The 18431-nt window shown below is 41.6% G+C and overlaps 1 protein-coding gene across 3 annotated transcripts in view; it reads right to left on the reverse strand.

The window, feature by feature from the left end:
- Positions 1-55: 55 nt before the first annotated feature.
- Positions 56-18431, reverse strand: part of col8a2 (collagen, type VIII, alpha 2) — a 44757-nt gene continuing 26381 nt past the window's right edge. The window contains exons 2-3 of one of the 3 annotated variants that reach the window (XM_034891187.1): positions 8177-8368; positions 56-3619 (exon numbers count right to left, since the gene is read on the reverse strand). In XM_034891187.1, coding sequence (XP_034747078.1) covers positions 1740-3619; positions 8177-8339 — 2043 coding nt within the window. In that variant the 5' untranslated portion in view covers positions 8340-8368 and the 3' untranslated portion in view covers positions 56-1739. Of the gene's footprint in view, positions 3641-8176; positions 8377-18431 lie in introns of all 3 variants that reach the window. The other 2 variants (XM_034891185.1, XM_034891186.1) reach the window with 2 other exon arrangements.

An 18431-nucleotide genomic window follows, 5' to 3' on the forward strand; every position in this document is an offset into this window, starting at 1 on the left:
CACACACACACACACACACACACACACACACACACACACAGTGACAACAGAAGGGTACACCTACACACATACACATGCACACACAGCATGTATTTTTAATGCCTCAACCAACAGAAATGAGTAAATACACCACTCTCACCTCCAGAAATCTGGCAGGAGTTTGTTAAATGTTACACAACCTGTATTTCACAACCCGTGGGCCTCAGTCAGTCACTTTACTTATTAATGGAGTATATGCAGATTTATTCTCATTGCCGGCTGTTTACTTTTGACATTATTCGGTTCTGAAACATCTTGTCCTCGTAACCACAGATGTTCCATTAGGCAAAACAATAATTCAGCTATTTTACAATGGTTTTGGGAATTAATAGATAATCTTTTCATTCACAAATGACTCAGAATTGCTCTTATTTCCCTAGCAAAAACTAACATAGAACCTGGCATTGAAGAAAGAAGTGGGTGTATTTTGTTTGTCATCCCTATTGCCCAAAACAATTATAGCATCTTCATAGATTTTGCAATATGTGGCCAAAATGGGATCTATAGGATGTCAGAACAGAATGCTAACTATGTTATTGTGATACATATGTATTAATACGATATCATTAGAAAGCAGTAATGTCATTGTTAGAGCATCTAAAGAGAATTAATGTGACACTGTGATGAGATTTGCAGTGCACATGGGAAAATCAGATTGATACAAGTAAACAGGCCATTGATCCAGCTAGAGTTGTGTCCTTACTGTCCATTTTGCAGTTGCTCTCAGTATCTATGTAAACACCAACTGTATGCATACATGTCATCCTTAATTTTTATTGTTCTAAAAGTAAAAACAAGAAGGCATTTCCTCTTTAAAAGGGTAGTTACATTTTAAAATTATAATACTGTGAGGTCATATTTATGGTCATATTTATTCTTGGATTGTATTTCTTTCTTGGATTCATTTATGGAGAATTCAATAAATTATGAGAAAGATAAAGATCAGTTTTAATGGTCGCCTACTAAATTCAGATATAAGCAGAGAAATAAGCACCCGACAGATGCCAATTTGTCAAATCTACTACTACTACTTGTCAAAAGATTTTTGACAAGAAATTGCTTAGAGTACCAAAAAGGCCAAACAAAAGAAACATGGAAATTAATGGTATTACAGCACAAAATGCCTTGTTTTGCTATTGTTTGTCTATATTTTCTATGTTTTATCGTTGCTCAGTATTGCCATTCGGTTTAAATAAGAACACATTGGGGATGTGACTGCAGCCAAGGACCAATCCCCCCCAAGGGCCTGGTGATGTCAGAGCGTGTGGGCAGGATGTGCAGTCACATGGGAAGGTCTGTTACTAGCACATTACAAAGTAAGGCACTTAATAGTCTGAATCTGATAAACAACAACAACATTGATGACAAGGACCAAATAATAAAATTATCACAATATAATAATTAAAATAATATAAGCTAAAAAAAACACCAACATAAAATACAACCCAAAACACACATTTAAAGTACATTGAAACAAAGAACACAGCATGAAATTCCTTCCCCTGCCTTTTAAAACTTTCCATATTTCATTCACAAAGTTTTTTTCCCGCTGATATTGCTGAGGATGAGACAGATAAAGATGATGGCGATAATATTGAGAATCCTATGGGTTTTGTGTTTCTGTTATGGCTGCAGGTATTTTATGTTAAGGGCTCCTCTGAGTGGCCTATACAGAAACGTGTTTGAATATAAGGACAGGGTTATGTGGGACAGAGCAGGAATCCTGAGAAGGAGGAATGGATGTACTCGGTAGAATAGAGGCCATTTGCCTGATCCGAGGGCATCTGAACCCATACCTGGTCACCCTCCTTCAGCTCTAGGACAGCACTGCCAGACGCCTGGTCCATGTAGCCTTTCTTGTATTCATCATAGGTGTAAGTGGCTGGTACATTGTTCTTGTACAGTGCCACCCACAGGCTTGTTCCCTTTACATGCATGTGGTACGCAAAATAGTAGACACCAGATAAAGGAGCAGTAAACATGCCAGTAGCAGTGCTGTAGGCATTTTGCCCATTGTACAGGGTCCTGTCAAATTTGATTGGCATGGCAGAGGGAGGGAAAGGTGTACTGAGGATGGCTGTGAAGGCTGGGGCCACAGAGGCAGAGAGTACTTGACTGTATGCGGGCCCTTTCCTATCCCCTGGTACTTCATCCCCTTCCAACTGTGAATCTGTTGGCCCTGCCACCACTGTTTGACCGTTTCCTGGAGGACCGGGGGGCCCTGGAGGACCAGTAACACCGGGGTTACCATTAAGCCCAGGAGTGCCTGGTTTCCCTGGAGGACCCTGAGGACCTATTGTTCCCTTCTCTCCAAACTTACCCAGTCCTGGAGCCCCTGGAAGTCCAGGTTCACCCTTTAGGCCAGGGACACCCTGTGGACCCATAGGACCCATGGGACCCTGTAGACCAGGAATGCCTGACTGGCCCCTGGGACCTGGAGTTCCTATAAACCCTGTCTCACCTTTAGGCCCTGGAGCACCTGTTGCCCCTGGACTGCCAGGTAGGCCAATATGCCCTGCTTCACCTTTAGGTCCAGGTTTTCCAATAGGACCATTAGGCCCAGGGATGCCTTTCTCTCCAGGGATGCCGGGTTTTCCAAAGGATCCACTTGGTCCTTGGTCACCTCTGAGGCCAGGCAGTCCTGGAGGGCCCTGGGGCCCCAGCTCTCCCTTCTGTCCTAGCATTCCATGTTTTCCAGGAAGTCCCATTGGACCTTGAAGTCCTGGTGGTCCTGGTTGTCCATCAAGGCCTGGTTCCCCAATTTTGCCCACCATTCCTTGCTCTCCTTTGTCCCCTGGGACACCAGGCAACCCATCATAGCCCTTTTCTCCTTTTGGGCCACTCAGACCGGGTTTTCCATAGCCAGGAGTCCCAGGAAATCCAGGAGAACCCCTAGGCCCTGGCTCACCTTTAGGACCTAGTGGTCCTGGTCCTCCCGGCAATCCATCAAGCCCAGGCTTCCCTAATCCAACTGGACCTGGTAGACCTTGCAGACCTGGCGCCCCAGCCTCTCCTGGTTCACCTCGTTCCCCTGAGAGTCCTTGATCACCTTTGGGACCAGGCAGTCCAGGTAAACCTTTTAGTCCTGGTTTGCCTATACCTGGAAGACCAGCTGGTCCTGGACTGCCTTTTAGCCCAGGAGGACCCCTTATACCTGAAGGCCCTGGCTTCCCGTTTCCATTCTCGCCTTTCAACCCACGTTCACCTGGTGGGCCAGAAAGACCCTTTATTCCCGGTTCACCCGGAGCCCCAGAGGGGCCTCTGAGGCCTGGAAGTCCAGGTTTCCCATTCAGAGACAGGCCTGCTGGGCCAGGGAGGCCTGGTGGCCCTGGAGCCCCTCTTGGTCCCGGTTCACCATGAGGGCCAACCTCGCCATTAAGCCCTGGCATCCCCTTTGGCCCAATCTTTCCTGGAAGACCCGGAAGTCCAGGCTTACCCATTCCTGGAAAACCAGGAGGCCCCTGAAGACCTGGCTGGCCATTGAGACCTGGCTTTCCCAGTCCAGGTTTACCTGGAAGTCCTGATGGCCCAGGAGGGCCTCTTGGTCCAGGTTTCCCTTGGGGACCTGGTTCCCCCTTCACTTCAACCATGGGTGGCATATCTATTAAAAAAGATAAGAATATACTGTTAGTATAATTATGTATTTTAAAACAAAAACAAAGAGTAGAAAACCTATAAATTCCAAGGCATTTGTGTGCAGTGTACTGAATGCATTTTTAGCCAAACAATAACAAATCTTTCAAATTGATTTAGGTCAAGGAGATAAAGAAATCTCATCAACATTGCAGCCAACTGCATCCTGCGGCTGCTGCACTATTAGCAGGAAATTCAGGTAACTGAACTGCTTCATCATCTTGTATGAATAGGCGGACTCTACACATTACTGCCACTTAGTGGTAAAGGTGCCGTATGGAGAGTGTCAGGCTTGTAAAATAATTTAAAAAAAATCAACTAACCCTTCATGTGTTTTAGAAATTCATCAATCATTTAAAGTCTGCACTAACTTAAGCTATAACTATCCAGACTGTTAAAAAGAATTTCTTGGTCAAGAAAGCTCCTTAGACGACAGTGTCGCTGCAGCAGAGCATGCACCAACAAACAGATTGACAAAGTAGATCCTAAAAAATGTTTTTTTGTTTTGATATCAGTAATTATCAGTAAATAAATATGTTTTAAAGCCATGGAAGTTTAAAATGTCATTGTCAACATAGAGACAGCAAATGTAGCAGCTGCAAAGGCACTCAAAGGGAAAGATATAAAAATACACTTGTTGGTGTCTGAGTGCATGTCAAGTGTCAAGGAAAAACAACAATGCATGGCAGAAGGAATTAATCGTAAATTAAGTAGTTACATACAAGAAACATCTGACATTACAACATCATTGCCTGGGGAATTAAATAAAACAAAAACCTGGAAATTGTTGACACCTTGAATTTTAAAACATAATGTCATAGGCTCATCAAGCCTGTTGGAAAGACTCCTCTGAATTCATTTTTATATTTTTTTGTTATCTGATGGCCTTTTCCATCCATCAAAGGAAAAATTCGCATGACTATCATCAGTTATTATTTTGAACTGCTTGTTCAGTGTCATGAATGGCTAAAGCCTATCCCAGCTCAAATTGAGCAGAAGCTCGGAACACTTGGGACAGGTCTCTGATCCATATATTATAAAAAACTATTCTATATGTGCTCCTGAGTTTAGCCGTTATTGTGTAAAAGTACAAATGCACTTTTCTGTTTTCCAGCTGACTAATTTAGGGTTTACTATTGGGGTTGAGAGTGTCTGGAAAATGCATAAAATAGATAAATGAGAGAGGGGGAAATGTACTCCTTCCCCCATTCTTGTAACAAGTTTGCAAGGCAGTTGGACTTCCCCATACATCCACTCCTTCCCTCTGTTGGCAGTTAACAAGAATGCAGTATTTGGAAAAAAAAAACAATGATAAGAAGAAGCTTAAACCTGCTCTAAGCGATGTTGGGTGATGTCGTTCTTGTTAACATTGAAAGTACTGTAGAAAAAACTCCTCATCCCATCCCCTCCCAGTCCCTTCTTCTCACTAACCCTTTAACCCCACCCCCAAATCCTTCTTGTTGATTATTGGCTGGTCTACAGGTCTACAGGCACTGCGTTTTTTACTGTGTTTTCAGGGGACAGGTAGCTAGCAGATAGTGAGGAGATGTTTGCTGTGTATGACAACAAAATGTTGCATAGGAAAAGTGTGACATCACTTAGAGCACCTTTAATGATGGGAATAAGCATGTGTAATGTATTATTGTATGATTTTAGTTTTGTGTGTTGTAACAGTCACGTACATGGTGATTGTTCCAATGTTCAGTATATCATGCAATAGGCCTTCATTATTTAGTTTGAAGCCTGTGAAGTATTATGGAAAGTTCAAGAAGACACACACACATTTGTAAGTGATCATATGTCCCCAAAATCATTACAACTTTAAAAATAAATACATTTAGGAACATAACTGCAAGAGGTGGGTGCAAATCTGAGATCGACTGAAATCAATAATGCCATTTTTAACAATGAAGATTTAATTGTTTCTGTCGTTAATGCTAACATTTACACGTTTGGGTTTTATTGCCCTTTTTTATTTAGAGTGGATGAAAAGTGACAAAGGGGGGGAGGGGGGTGCTAGAATTTGCCCCGATGCTATGAAACTGTCTGACTTCCAGGTATTTACCACAGGTTTAATACAACAGGAAGATTTCAAGTGTGCTCATTTAGGTTTGAACCCCAAATAAATAGTTCAGATAATATCTCTAGCCTTGAGGTTTGTCCATGTCAGTAAGCGTGCCACCCCATCTGGAACACTGCATTCAGGTGTGTAATGAGCTTCATAGCCTCAGCTTTGTTTAAATAGCTACAGCTCTGATGAAATATGGTGCTTCACACTATTATGGCTTCTTCATTACTTGTTGCGATGTTTTCCAAGTTGTGCTTTAAAATACAACTAACAGAGTCAAGAAATGTATTGAACTCTGCGCTTGTAAGAGAAAACCAAAAGGAATATCCAACCAAGCAAAACCTAGATACACAACTGGTGGCCCTTTTGCACATTACATGTTTTGCATAGAAACATGACAAATTATTTTGTCTATTTTTTTTTCATTCTCCTCGCTAACTTACAGAAAGGAGTCTTCAAGTTATTACACTCATGCTTAGTTGGGAGAATTTGTAGCTGTGGCCAGTTTTCTCTTGGTGTACAGTACTGTGCAAAAGTTTAAGGCAGGTGTGAAAAAACAATGAGTGTTTGCAGGAAACAGTGAAGCATGGGGGAGTTTGGGGCTGCATTTCTACAAATGGAGTTGGAGATTTGGATTAATGGTGTCTTCAATGCTGAGACATACAGGCAGATAATTATCCATCATGCAATGCCAACAGGGAGGCGTATGATTGGCCCCAAATTCATTCTGCAGAAGGACAATAACCCCAAACATACAGCCAAGGCCATTAGGAGCTAGATTCAGTGTAAAGAAGAACAAGAAGTACTGGAAGTGAGGGCATGGCCCCCACAGAGCCCTGATCTCTACATCAATGAGTGTGTCTGGGATTACATGAAGAGACAGAAGGATTTGAGGAAGCCTACACCAACAGAAGATCTGGGTTTGGCTCCCCAAGATGTTTGGAACAACCTTACAACCCACCTAACCCTAACCCTTCAAAAACTGTGTGCAAGTGTACTGAGAAGAACGGATGCTGTCTTGAAAAAGGTGGTCACACAAAATATTGATTTGATTTAGATTCCTCTTCTGTTCAATCACTGCGTGTTGTTAATTGAAGAAATAAAGTATTAACGTCTCTATTTTTGAAAGCATTCTTAGTTTACAGCATTTTTTCATATTTCAAAACTTTTGCACAGTACTGTATTCAGTACTGTACAAATGCTCTAAACCTTTAAATAATCTGTACAACAACACTGACATTATTTTTCATTTCTTCACTATGATAATTATAGCATTTACTTAATTAGTAGTTGGTAAATTGTCACAATGGTGATGCAGTGTGTACAGATGACCACTGGGTGGCAGTAGAGGCATTGCTTTCCATCAGTTTTACTCCTATAAATCGAATTCTTGTTTCTACTTCTCTTTGAAATCCCATTTATAGAAAGAATAACCTCTTTTAGAAAGTCTTTGATGTTCTTGTCAGGGATTTACTAAATGCCACATTTAAACATGAAATTCTGGAGTCTGTCTTTGTCGAACATTATATTATGGAACTGAAATGAAATTGCGCTCTGTTAACACAAGGCACATCTTAGCTAATCCAGAACTTACATTGGTTGTTTAATTCAAATGTGATAATGATGGCAATGACAGCATGAACATTTTTTTAGGATGATTATCACCCCCCTACCTTCCCAGTTCCCCTTGCCAGAGCCTTCTATATAATCTATTTTTATTTCCTTCACACTCTCTCCTTCATCCTACTGCTGAAGAATCTGTGATAAACAGTGTGGTAACAACATCCAGATGGCAGGAGGAACAACTGGCCCAGTGGAGCTCAGCAAACAGTGGGCAATCAGGCCTCCATTAGGCCCCAACTGAGGACCTGCCAAATGCTGCAGTACCCGCAGGGCAAGGACACACACACACACACACACACACACACACACACACACACACACACACACACACACACACACACACTCTTCAATGAGCCCTTTAACTGCCTGATGTGAGCCACTAGACAAGTGGCTTTAATGTCCAGGTCTGTTCTGGGAGGGTCTCCATATCAATATTTTTATGTGTATGTGTCTGTTCTTTATTGTGTAGTTTTGGACTTGTGTTGGTCAGATAGGTGGAAAAAGGTTTAAATTCTTAGTGCCAATTAGATGCCGTGAAGGAAGTATACAGTCTGTAGAAAACAAGCTAGAGTCAGGAACTGACACAAACATCAAAGTTTTCCTATTTATGTAGGATAATCTTTTCTGTTGCTAGTTTGCAGTTTTAAACAGGTCTACCTGAGGAGTGTATATCAGTAATATGGGGTAACATCACGTTGAATCACTTTAAAATAGCCTATAGACCTGCTGAGTTGGTGAACATCTTATGCGGGGTATAGTAAGAAAGTCAAGTAAAAGAGACACACATGTACCACACCCACAGGGATAACTCACCAACGTAATACCCCTTGCCTTCTCTGAAAGGGGGTCCAATAGGCCCTTTCATCATGGGCTGCATGTACTTTATGTTGTGCATGGGGGGATAGCCTCCTGCAAGAGCCTGCGTTCCCAGCATCAGAAGCACACAGGCAGGAGCCAACAGCATGGTCACCAACATCCCAGGCTTCAGACGTCACACACCAAGAACTGGAGGCCTAAACAGAAGAGGACAGAGGACAGAGTTCACAGCAACTCAAGAACAAATGGCAGTGCAAGGATTTTATCAAAAGAGAATGATAAAGCAAAGGTGGGTTTACACCTACAGTGATAATGAGCAGACCCAAATGGATTCTGTACATTTAGTTTTACAGTTTTCAGGTGCAATGCAGAATGAAAATCTGCGGAATCTAGAGCACCGTTTTTCTGTTTGGAGTGGAGATGTGTTAAGTTCTATTTTCATTTTTTGTTTAAAATCTGCAGGGAAATTCTGCGTAATTCTGCAGCGTTTTATTCTGTGAGTAAGTTATCACATTAACTATACTGGTGTAAATTATGAAATCTTGCCATTAAGTGTAAGTGCATTATATCCTAATGTACTTTTGGCTGTCAAAAATACACATTTGAAATACTTGAAAGTTGCATGACACAGTAATTTACTATTGTGAAATATGCATTTATTGCTTATTGGCTGAAATGATCAAATTACTCTACTAAAAGCAATTTGAAGTAATTCACGGATATTGAATCTCTTTTGCTGTGAAGATTAGTTTTTTGTTGTATTTTTGTAGTATTAGTTTGTCTGTCTACAAGCAGCCATGTAAAGCCAGCCACAGACCTTTTGGCCAAAGGAAATCAAGGAAGCCAGGGAAACGTGTCTTGCTGAAAAATACGGAGAGCAGAGAGATACCAATGGCCAAATATAAAAATAATAAAGGTAGGCTGACGCCTTCTAAAGCATACATTACTTTGTGTGCAGTTATGCACAAATATATTAAAGACAATCTCCAGCCCTGGTAAAGGATAAAATACACTTAAATGGTCCTTTACATAAATGCCCAAACATGAGGTGCAAACACGTACACATGTACCGTACACACATGTTGCTCTCAGCTGCTGAACTGTATGCGGTCAGTATTTGGTTGGGTTAATATTTGACCCAGACGGCCCTCAGAACATGTAACGGGTAGATTTCTTGACTTTATTTCTCTTCAGGAAGAAATTACCACATCGCCTTCTGCCAATGAATATTTTTTAAACCGTGGTCAGGTGCGAACAGGAAAGCACCAGAGGATGGTAAGTGTGTATGTATGACATAAGAGAGCAACTGTAGGGGTCCAGAAGTGGTTTAAATGATGTGTGGAAATGGCATCTATGGGTGCCCAAATAGCTCAGATGGTAAAGCAGGCTTCCGCATATTAAAAAAGGTCAATTGAACCCCTTAAAATGTCCAAAAAATTATCTTAAAAAAGAAAAGAAAATGGCATCTATTTCCACTCTAATTCTCCCCTGAGCAGTTTTCGTCAGCTATCTTTGGACTGATGACTGTCAGGAGATATTTTGTGATAATGTGGGATGCAAAATGTAGTCTCAGGATGATGCCAAATGACAAAAATGCAATGTTTATACAAGCATGGACATTGTGCGAGGATGAGAGAAAATGGTGTGTAGTTGTGAAAATCGTTCAGCAAATTTTACAAGAGAGACACACACTTCATCAGTCTGGCAAATGTAATTTCTGATTATCATCCCTTACTTATTTTGGGTCCTTAATATAAAGCAGCATTAAGTGCCACTCTTCAGTGCCAAAAGGGGTGAAAGAGGCTGCTGCAGTAGGTCTCTAGTTCCTCATATAGCTCCCACGTTATGCTCCTGCTTCATATAGTCCTCATTTTGTCGTTGTGGGTGTGTGACCGCTTGCTATTCTTTGCATACATGGACTCAGTTTACAATGAGTAACAGCAGTTATTCAAACATGAGTTGACATTTTCTAATTCGAAAATGATCTGACATTTTTCTAATTTGGAAATTGCATTCAATTATACACTGCAGTTAATTGGAAGCAGGGACTGGGAGTAATCTGGGAGTTCACAGCAGACTTCAGCTCACACGTACTTAGAAAAAGGCATGTTCACTGCCACAATGTGTGTGTGTGTGTGTTCAGAGAGATGCTGTTTTACAGCTTTGCTTTTACCGACGTCTGTGATTCTTTGGCCACCACATAGCTGTGTAGTCAAATTCCTGTTTAACAGTCATTTACCAAAGTGTTTCTCTGGGATGTCAAGGAAGTTTTTTTCTTATTAGTCAAGAGTGCGTGTGTGTCTGCGGCATCTGTTTGTGCCTGTTTATGATTCCGTCATGTGTTGTTGGAGTCTTTGCCCTAGAAATATTATACATCCTCTCTTAAATGTTCACACCTAAAGCTTAATAATTGAAAAAATAGAGAAAGCAAAGACAAAAAAAAGGTTAAAAGACATACACAGGAGAAGGAGAGAGCAGTGTTGGTAGGGGATTGTTTGGTTGTTGGCTGACTTGCTGGCTGGCTGGCAGGGAAGCTTGTCTGGTATGGGGGTCTGTGGTTTTGGTGCCATTCTGCAGGCGTCAAACTCTCTCAAGAACCAGAGCGACACACCATAAAACCCCAAAGTCGTGCATGAACAGGGATCAGCCACAGACCTTCACAATCTGTTTATCAAATGTTTTTGTTCAACAAGCTCTGCAGACGTTGTTGAAGAAATCTCACGCAATCCTCTCTGGCTGGCCACCGTGAGCCACTGCTGGACCGAGACTCGTACATGCTCTCGCACACAAGAGCACCCACATGGCAAAAAACACACTCTTGGTATGCATGAGAACCCAACATAGCTCTGGTAAGTGGTTACGCCGGGTGTCTTGAAAATGCAAAAACTCGTTAACTTTCCCCCATTTTCATATTAAATCGGTCCATTCAAAACAAAAAAATAACAAAACCCCGGGTTTGAGAGGAGAGGAGAGCTAATGGTGAATCAAAGCCATTGAACATGAGAGGCATCCAGAGTTACAGCTAAAAGAACGGGTTTGGCAGGCCGAGTGACACTTTATATAAAACAGATTTAGCTGAGAAAAAAAATTCCCACACATATTTTGGTAAAAGATCCAAAAATACATAAAGACAGAGCAGAACACAAATGTAGCATTATTGAGGAAGTAAGGGAGAGTTTGACCCTCAGGTATGAAAGGGCACCGCCAACTCCATCATGACATTTTTATTGTCATCGCTATGCGGTTTCCACTTCCATGCAGCTGTTAAATAACTGTGCTATGTCTGGTAACCACATCCATGGACAGGTTCTGGGGAAATGGGCCCCTGGACAAAGACGTGTCAAAGACTGAAAGAAACTCTCTCTTTGGACGTTTGTCTCTGTACTTGTTTTGCTTATTTTTTTGGTCATTTTGCATCTTGTTGTAGTTGCTTTGTGTCTCTGTAGTCATTTGTCATGATTTTGCATCTCTTTTGGATTGTTTTGAATATTTTCTAGGTTGTATTGCATCTCTTTTGCTTTTCTTTTGGGTTGTTTTGTGTCTCTTTTGCATCTCTTTTGGGTTGTTTTGTGTCTCTTTTGGGTTGTTTTGTGTCTCTTTTGGGTTGTTATGTAGTCAGCGTGTCTTATTAGTTGCTTTTTGTCTCTTTTTGGTCATCTTGTATGTCTTTGTAGTTGTTTTGCATCACTTTGTGGTTGTTTTGTGTCTCTTTGTGGTAAATTTGTATCTCTTTGTAGTGATTTTGTGTCACTTTGATGTTGTTTTTTTGTCTCTTCGTAGTCACTTTGCATCTCTTTCTTGCCGGTGAACCATATTCTCAGGTAGTGCTGTTGGTTCAAACACTGCACCTGAACATCAGTGTTTTATTCACAGCACTTGAAGGCTGTCTTACTCCTGTCCAAAGCATTCTGCCACAACAGATCCACAATGACACTCCTCTACACAGATATTTCACAATACATTACACAAAATGTTACAGGAAACAATCAAATACAGTCGGAGATGCAGGTTCTGTTTTCTTAAAGCAGGGCTATTCTTCTGAAAACTGATTAAAATGGCTTTACTAACGTCATTGTATTTTAAAAACAAAAACTAGATTGTATTTGATTTACAGACACTCAGTACTAAAAGACCCTGACTAAGATCAAGAGCAAAAAGGCCTGCTGGTCCCATTCAGAGACTAATCCATTCCCGGATCAAAGACAAAGACAAATGTTGGCAAGTGTACATAATGAACATAGACAGACATCCCGCTTTGCCATAACCAGTACACCTCACAGATCTGTCTCCAAACCACCTGGTAATCTGAGTCACGGACTCAAATACCCAAAGCTTTCGGTCTTTTTCAAACCTATGTTGGATGCCAGTTTAACAGAGACAAAATGCTAATCTGCGAAGGCTTCGGGCCGCCAAAGCAGACTCAACAGCCTCAAAACCCAAACTCAGCAGCCTCTCAAGTGGCCTGCTCAGACAGGCAGAAGAGACACAGACACCGCAGCTGAGTTCAAGCCAAGCACACACTTCCCTAACTGCTCCGTTTACCCACTAATGCAATCAACAGCGCTGGGGAGGTGAGGTTGAAGGTGCTCTGCCTCCACTTCCCCTGAGCAGTACATGTGTGGATCCAGACTGCCAGGCATTTCCTAAACCATGTGCCACAGAGAGATTATAGGTACACCAATTGTGAGGATTCTGTGTCATGGAGAGAAGAGGGGGCGGTTGTTTTTCTGTTGAACATTTGAGCTGTTCCCTAAGTAAAGGAATCATCACCTGTACATCATGTACCAGCTTTTATAAGAACACCAAATAGTTCATCAAAAACCAAGGTCCATATTAGTTTGGTTACAACCACAGGTCTCGCAGAGAACTGCACTTAAAACCTAAACCACATATTTTTGCTGATTCATACAATTCTGACAAACCTTAGCCACAACCACAACCATAACCATTCCTGACTGTTACCATGAACCCACATGGGTGGTCAGCTTTTATTCAACCACAACCATCTTCAAACCCTCCTCTTGTAAATTCAACAAGCAAATGTTGGAAACTTTCCTTTCACAGCAAGACTAAATTACCAGCACTAAAGAGGAAGAAAGGCACACTAAAAATAAAATAAATTTACACATCTATGGACTATTATTCAATCTGTTGTCTAGACATATGAGTATCAGTGAATACAAATGCAAATCTGAGGCTAAGGTATCACTTCCAGACAACACAGAGGTCCATTGACCATTGACCTGTGTGAACGCCCTGTTCTCCATCTACATAAGAGATGGAGGGAAAGACAGAGCCTAAGGGTGTGTGTGTGTGTGTGGGAGGGGGAGAGGAAATTGAATGTGTGGGGTTTTATTTATAGAATCACCTTCTCGTGAGTGAGGTAATCCCTCATTCAGTGGCGCTTTGACCATTACGCCTTTCTGGTGTCAGCTCACTGTGTATTATTTGAGAAGTGGTCACACTTTTAGGTAGACTTGAATGCATCCTATTGATCAACACTTTGCAAATAAGCACCAAGAAAACAGTACTGCTGGTGACATAACGTGTCTGTGTGTGTGTGTATGAATGTGGCCACCACGCTAATGCATATATAATGAGACATTAACATCTGTTACTTCAGTTGCAACCAGCTGGAACGTGTGTGTTGAAAGTTTTGTTTGGTTGCTTTTCAGGAAAATATTGTCACTTCTATGTAATAAAAGCTCCTGTGTTCTCTCCGTGGTGTTCTCACTGAGTCATGAGTCAATTATAGAAGTCATTAGGAATACTGTAAATTATTATTATTAATGTCGAGACATGATGTACACTATTTCTACTGGAACATGTTGATGCATACGCGTTTGTTATTTACTCACATAAAAATACACTATACAGTATATTAACTCACTCATGTGCTGTATACACACACCAACATTTCCTTTCTTTATTCAACTTTAAACAAGTATGACTCCCTTGCTCTGATGTTGTTTATGTTTTGGGTTAGAGCTTTAAGTTCCGGTTAAGGGAAATCCTAAAGCTACAACGTCTGCTGCCTGCAACTAACAATTATTTTCATGGTCCATTAATACGACTTGCTTGTTTTCCCAACTGATCAATTAATTGTTGGTCCATAAAATGTCCGAAAATTGTGACAATAATGTCACAAGTTTTGAAAGCCCAAGATGACGTGTTCAAAAGACTTGTTTCTTGTCTGACCAACACCCAAAGATATGAAGTTTACTATCACATAAGACAAAGAAAAGCAAATTCTTAGAAACTCGAAGCTGGAACTAGGACATTTTACTGAAAATATTTGACATATTTTAGACAATAGTTAAACGCCATCACACACTAGAAGAACTTTTACAAAGTGGTAAACCTCAATCCCCTCCAACACCTTTGGTGTGAATTGAAACGCCAGACCTTTTCACAGCCATGCAGTTTGTATTACTGTAAGGTACAGGTCTGTCGGGCAAGGCAGTTAACTTGTTAAAACTGTTGAATCTATCAGAGAAAAAACAGAAGAAGAAGATGATGAGAGTCAAAGAGTCTTCATCCAGCCCAACTCACAGATCTCATCCATCTTTTTTTCTCTTGGTCACATCTACAGCTGACACTACAGAGGACACGCTGTCGCTTTACACATGCAATGCCTGCCTGTTTAAGCGCAGGTGCATGTGCATTCAATCACATCCCCCGTTTTTAAGCAAATCTGGCTTTTTGTCTTCTGTTGCAACCTGAGGATGACTTTTTTACAGTCGCCCAGTAGTTGGCGCTGTGGCCTCACAGCCAGAGGGTACAGGGTTCAAACCAAGGTTGCACCCGTCATTTCTGGGTGGAGTTTGCATGTTCTCCCAGTGTCTGCATGGAGTTTTCTCCAGGTTTTCCAGGTTCTCTGGTTATTACTTTCAAAAAAAGTAATAAAAACATCTTATCGTTCTCCCCCATCACTTAATTGGAAGTCTAATGACTATTTTCAACATACTACACTACAATGTTTTTGTTGACTTTTTTCTACATACGATAATAAGATGTTTTACTACAGCAAAAAAGATGGAGCACCCTGTGTTTTCAAATGTATCGGTCCTCAGTTGAATGGGAAGAAGCAAAATAGAAGATTCCAGTTAAAGACTTACCAAGTGTGAACTGAAGACAGGATTGAAAGAGGCCTCGCTTTGCTTCAGGGGAGTAAAGAAAAACCCTAAGCCTCATTAAACAGTAAATGTAAAAGAAAAGAGTCTCATCAATTCAGGAAAGGGCACCCGTGGAGAAGGGCCGCATTTTCCTAATATCCCTGAAGGTGAAGAAAGGGCTGAGTGAATCGGAAAGGGGTGAGTTTATGCTGATGGAGTGGTTTAAGAGGAAACGAGTGAGAGTAAAAAGGAAATTGGGGATGTATGTAAGTGTGTGGGAGCCTGAGACAGGTTGTGAAGAAAACATGGAGAGGAGAAATAAGTCAAGAGGTCAGCAGAGGGTTTCCATTTCTTGATGACTTCATTCAGAGACACGTTTAATACCCCTGGGCACATATCTAAGTGCAAAAGCAGACATGCTAATCAGAAGACGGGGGGTTATGTATCGAAGTGTATGTGGGTGTGTGTAGTCAGGGGCAAAAGATAAAGCAGTGACGCTAATTAGTCACAGAATTATTAACCTGCAGGTCCTCACACATGTACAGTTACATGTGAGTTTTAAGAAGGACCTTTATTCGCTCTTGAGCCCCTAGCAGGAACAGTTTCAGGCCACAGAGAGAGCATTAATTAAAATACAGTCTGGCTCCCCAGCTGTTTTACAGAGTCATGCTCTATCACTTCATCTTTCAGAGAAGCATTTCAAATCAAGATATAGTCAAGGAAGATGGATTGAAAGTCTGCAAAATATTCAGATGAACCCCTGATCTGTCAAGAAGCCAGTTACAGTATGGGGGAGGTGAGAAAGAGAGAGTGAATGGCAGACAGATGCAGCTATATCTTTCCGGCTGACCCATCGGTGCACCTAACTCAACCGGACTAGGTAATCAAAAGGGAAGAATTAAAAAAAAAGGGGGATCTTTTTCCCCCTTTCCATGTCAATACATGTTTAGCAAGACAGGTCATTGGAAGCACACATCTAAAAGACTGACATTACTGGCTATCATTTACTCATTATGTGAAAAATTAGAAATTCAAACAAAGATAGAGATTCATGGATTGGAATATATAACCATAAGGGCCCTCTTAAGATGATCTTGCCTCAGAAGGAAAACTTTGAAGACACCCAGTAATAGAACCTCCAGCAAATCAGAACAATCACTCTGTCTCTCCCTGTCTCGTAAGTCTCCACTGGCAACCTCAGTTCTTCTCTCTCCCTCTCCTGTTCCTCTTGTTCTCCACTCCTTAAGCCTCTTGCTCTCCACACCGCTCATTGCTGGTGTGAATACTTTTATTGTGTGCTGCCAAGGCCTGACCAAGCAAGGCGGTGCTTTTTTCCCTGTAAGTCCACCGGTACTGACACATACTCAAGTCATTGTTATTCTTAATTAATATAACAGCAAATGTCTAGGGGGACGAACAGGAAAGAAAAAATGGGAGAAAGGAGAATTGTTTCTAGTTCACTCATTTTAAAACCAGAACCCTGTAAAAAGGGTCTTATATATGCCCATGACGGCTACATACGTGACACCTTAAGATAAAGATCACATGTTTGAGTCAACAAGTCAGAATCATCAGCAGTTGATGATCCATGTTGTAGACATTAAAACACACACCGGGACAACCTGGCTTCCTCGGGAGAGCTCATCCACAATAACATTAACCATCCAGACAAGGAGACCGGCTAACCTTCGATGAGCACCGATCTCCTGCAGGAGCCCGGCCCAGCCAGCGGTTCATGAACACAAAGCGAGGGGCCAACAGTTTTAACAACCCATTTTTATTACCAGGTTGCCAAAATGACGCCAAACGGAGGGGACTCACATGCAGTGACCAAAACAAAAAACAGAGAAGATCAGATTATGACACGCAAAGGAAGTGTAAATTCATTCTCTGCAGAGAATGCCAATACTCTTTACTTGCTATATTTGTGTTCTGAATGGCAAGTCCACAATCTTTACTGTTTGTATTTTGTTTTTTTACATTTTGTGTTTGCTAAGAAAAAGACATCATATATATATATTGATGTCATCATAGCCCCATGATACAGTTCAAAAGCTATGATCAGACAATCACTGTTCAGGGGCAGAATTGGGGGGCAGTTATTCAGGAGCTGGATTGAAGGGTGCAGGATCAGGGATTGGATGCAGGACTTGGATGCATGGCTCTAAAGTACTGGGTTGGGCTTGGTCTGTGTAATGTCTTGTGGTTTTTCTGTGCCATGTGTCCAAGTAGCTGTTACCTTTCTTCTTTTCACTGGGTGGGTGGCTTTGCTTTTTTCCAGAATGGGGCCCCTGAAATGTGCAGTAGACACTCAGGCCAGAGAACACACAGAAAACTGACAAAAGTGAGACAAAGAACAGAGCTCACAACAAGCCACCGCGCAAATGAATTGTGTGTCAGTTGTTCTTGAATAATTGTTTTTTCCCCCCCACAACATAGCTTTGTTAGTTCCTGACTGTGTGTCAAAATATTCTTTGTGGCAGTTCATCCAAAGGCAAAGCTGGTTGTGGCAAGGAGTCAAGCCCATGTGGAGAGTGAGTGCATGGGTCTATTTACGATTCAGTGCTCCGAAGGTGAGAAAATGTTCCGGGGTGCTTAAATAAGGTGACTAAACCCGGAACAACTGCAAACCATCAATTGTTCCATTCTTTTTTGCCAAGACTGGAAAAAATCCTAAGCTGCACGTAGCTGGGGCTAACTTCCAGGAGGGAAAAGCCCAGAAAGTCCTCCCGTAGTCTGTTTTTATCAAAGGATTCCACAGTTTGACAATCCATGAAAACACAAAGCTAATACAGATCACATTGTCAAAGGTGGCCACTGGTGAAGATGGAGGGAGACTTGTAAGAAGGGATGAGGAGAAGAGGAAGAAAAAGAGGAAAGCACTCTATGGACGTTGTAAACGAAATTGAAGCTATAGAAGGGGGAAGAGAAAGCAAGAACCCATGAAGGAGACGTGAAGTCATTACGACGGGAAAATAGAAAGATAGGGAGACGGATGAGGAAAAAATGAACGGAAAGCTGAAAGTAAAAGCTTTAGCTCTTGATCTCCCTGTTGACCCACTTCAGATGCGTGCCCCGCCAATCATCTCTCACACTCCTTCCGCTGGCAGCCGAAACCGCTTCACACGTACATGCTG

This window comes from Etheostoma cragini, chromosome 14, assembly GCF_013103735.1.
Source record: "Etheostoma cragini isolate CJK2018 chromosome 14, CSU_Ecrag_1.0, whole genome shotgun sequence".
Lineage (NCBI taxonomy): Eukaryota > Metazoa > Chordata > Actinopteri > Perciformes > Percidae > Etheostoma > Etheostoma cragini.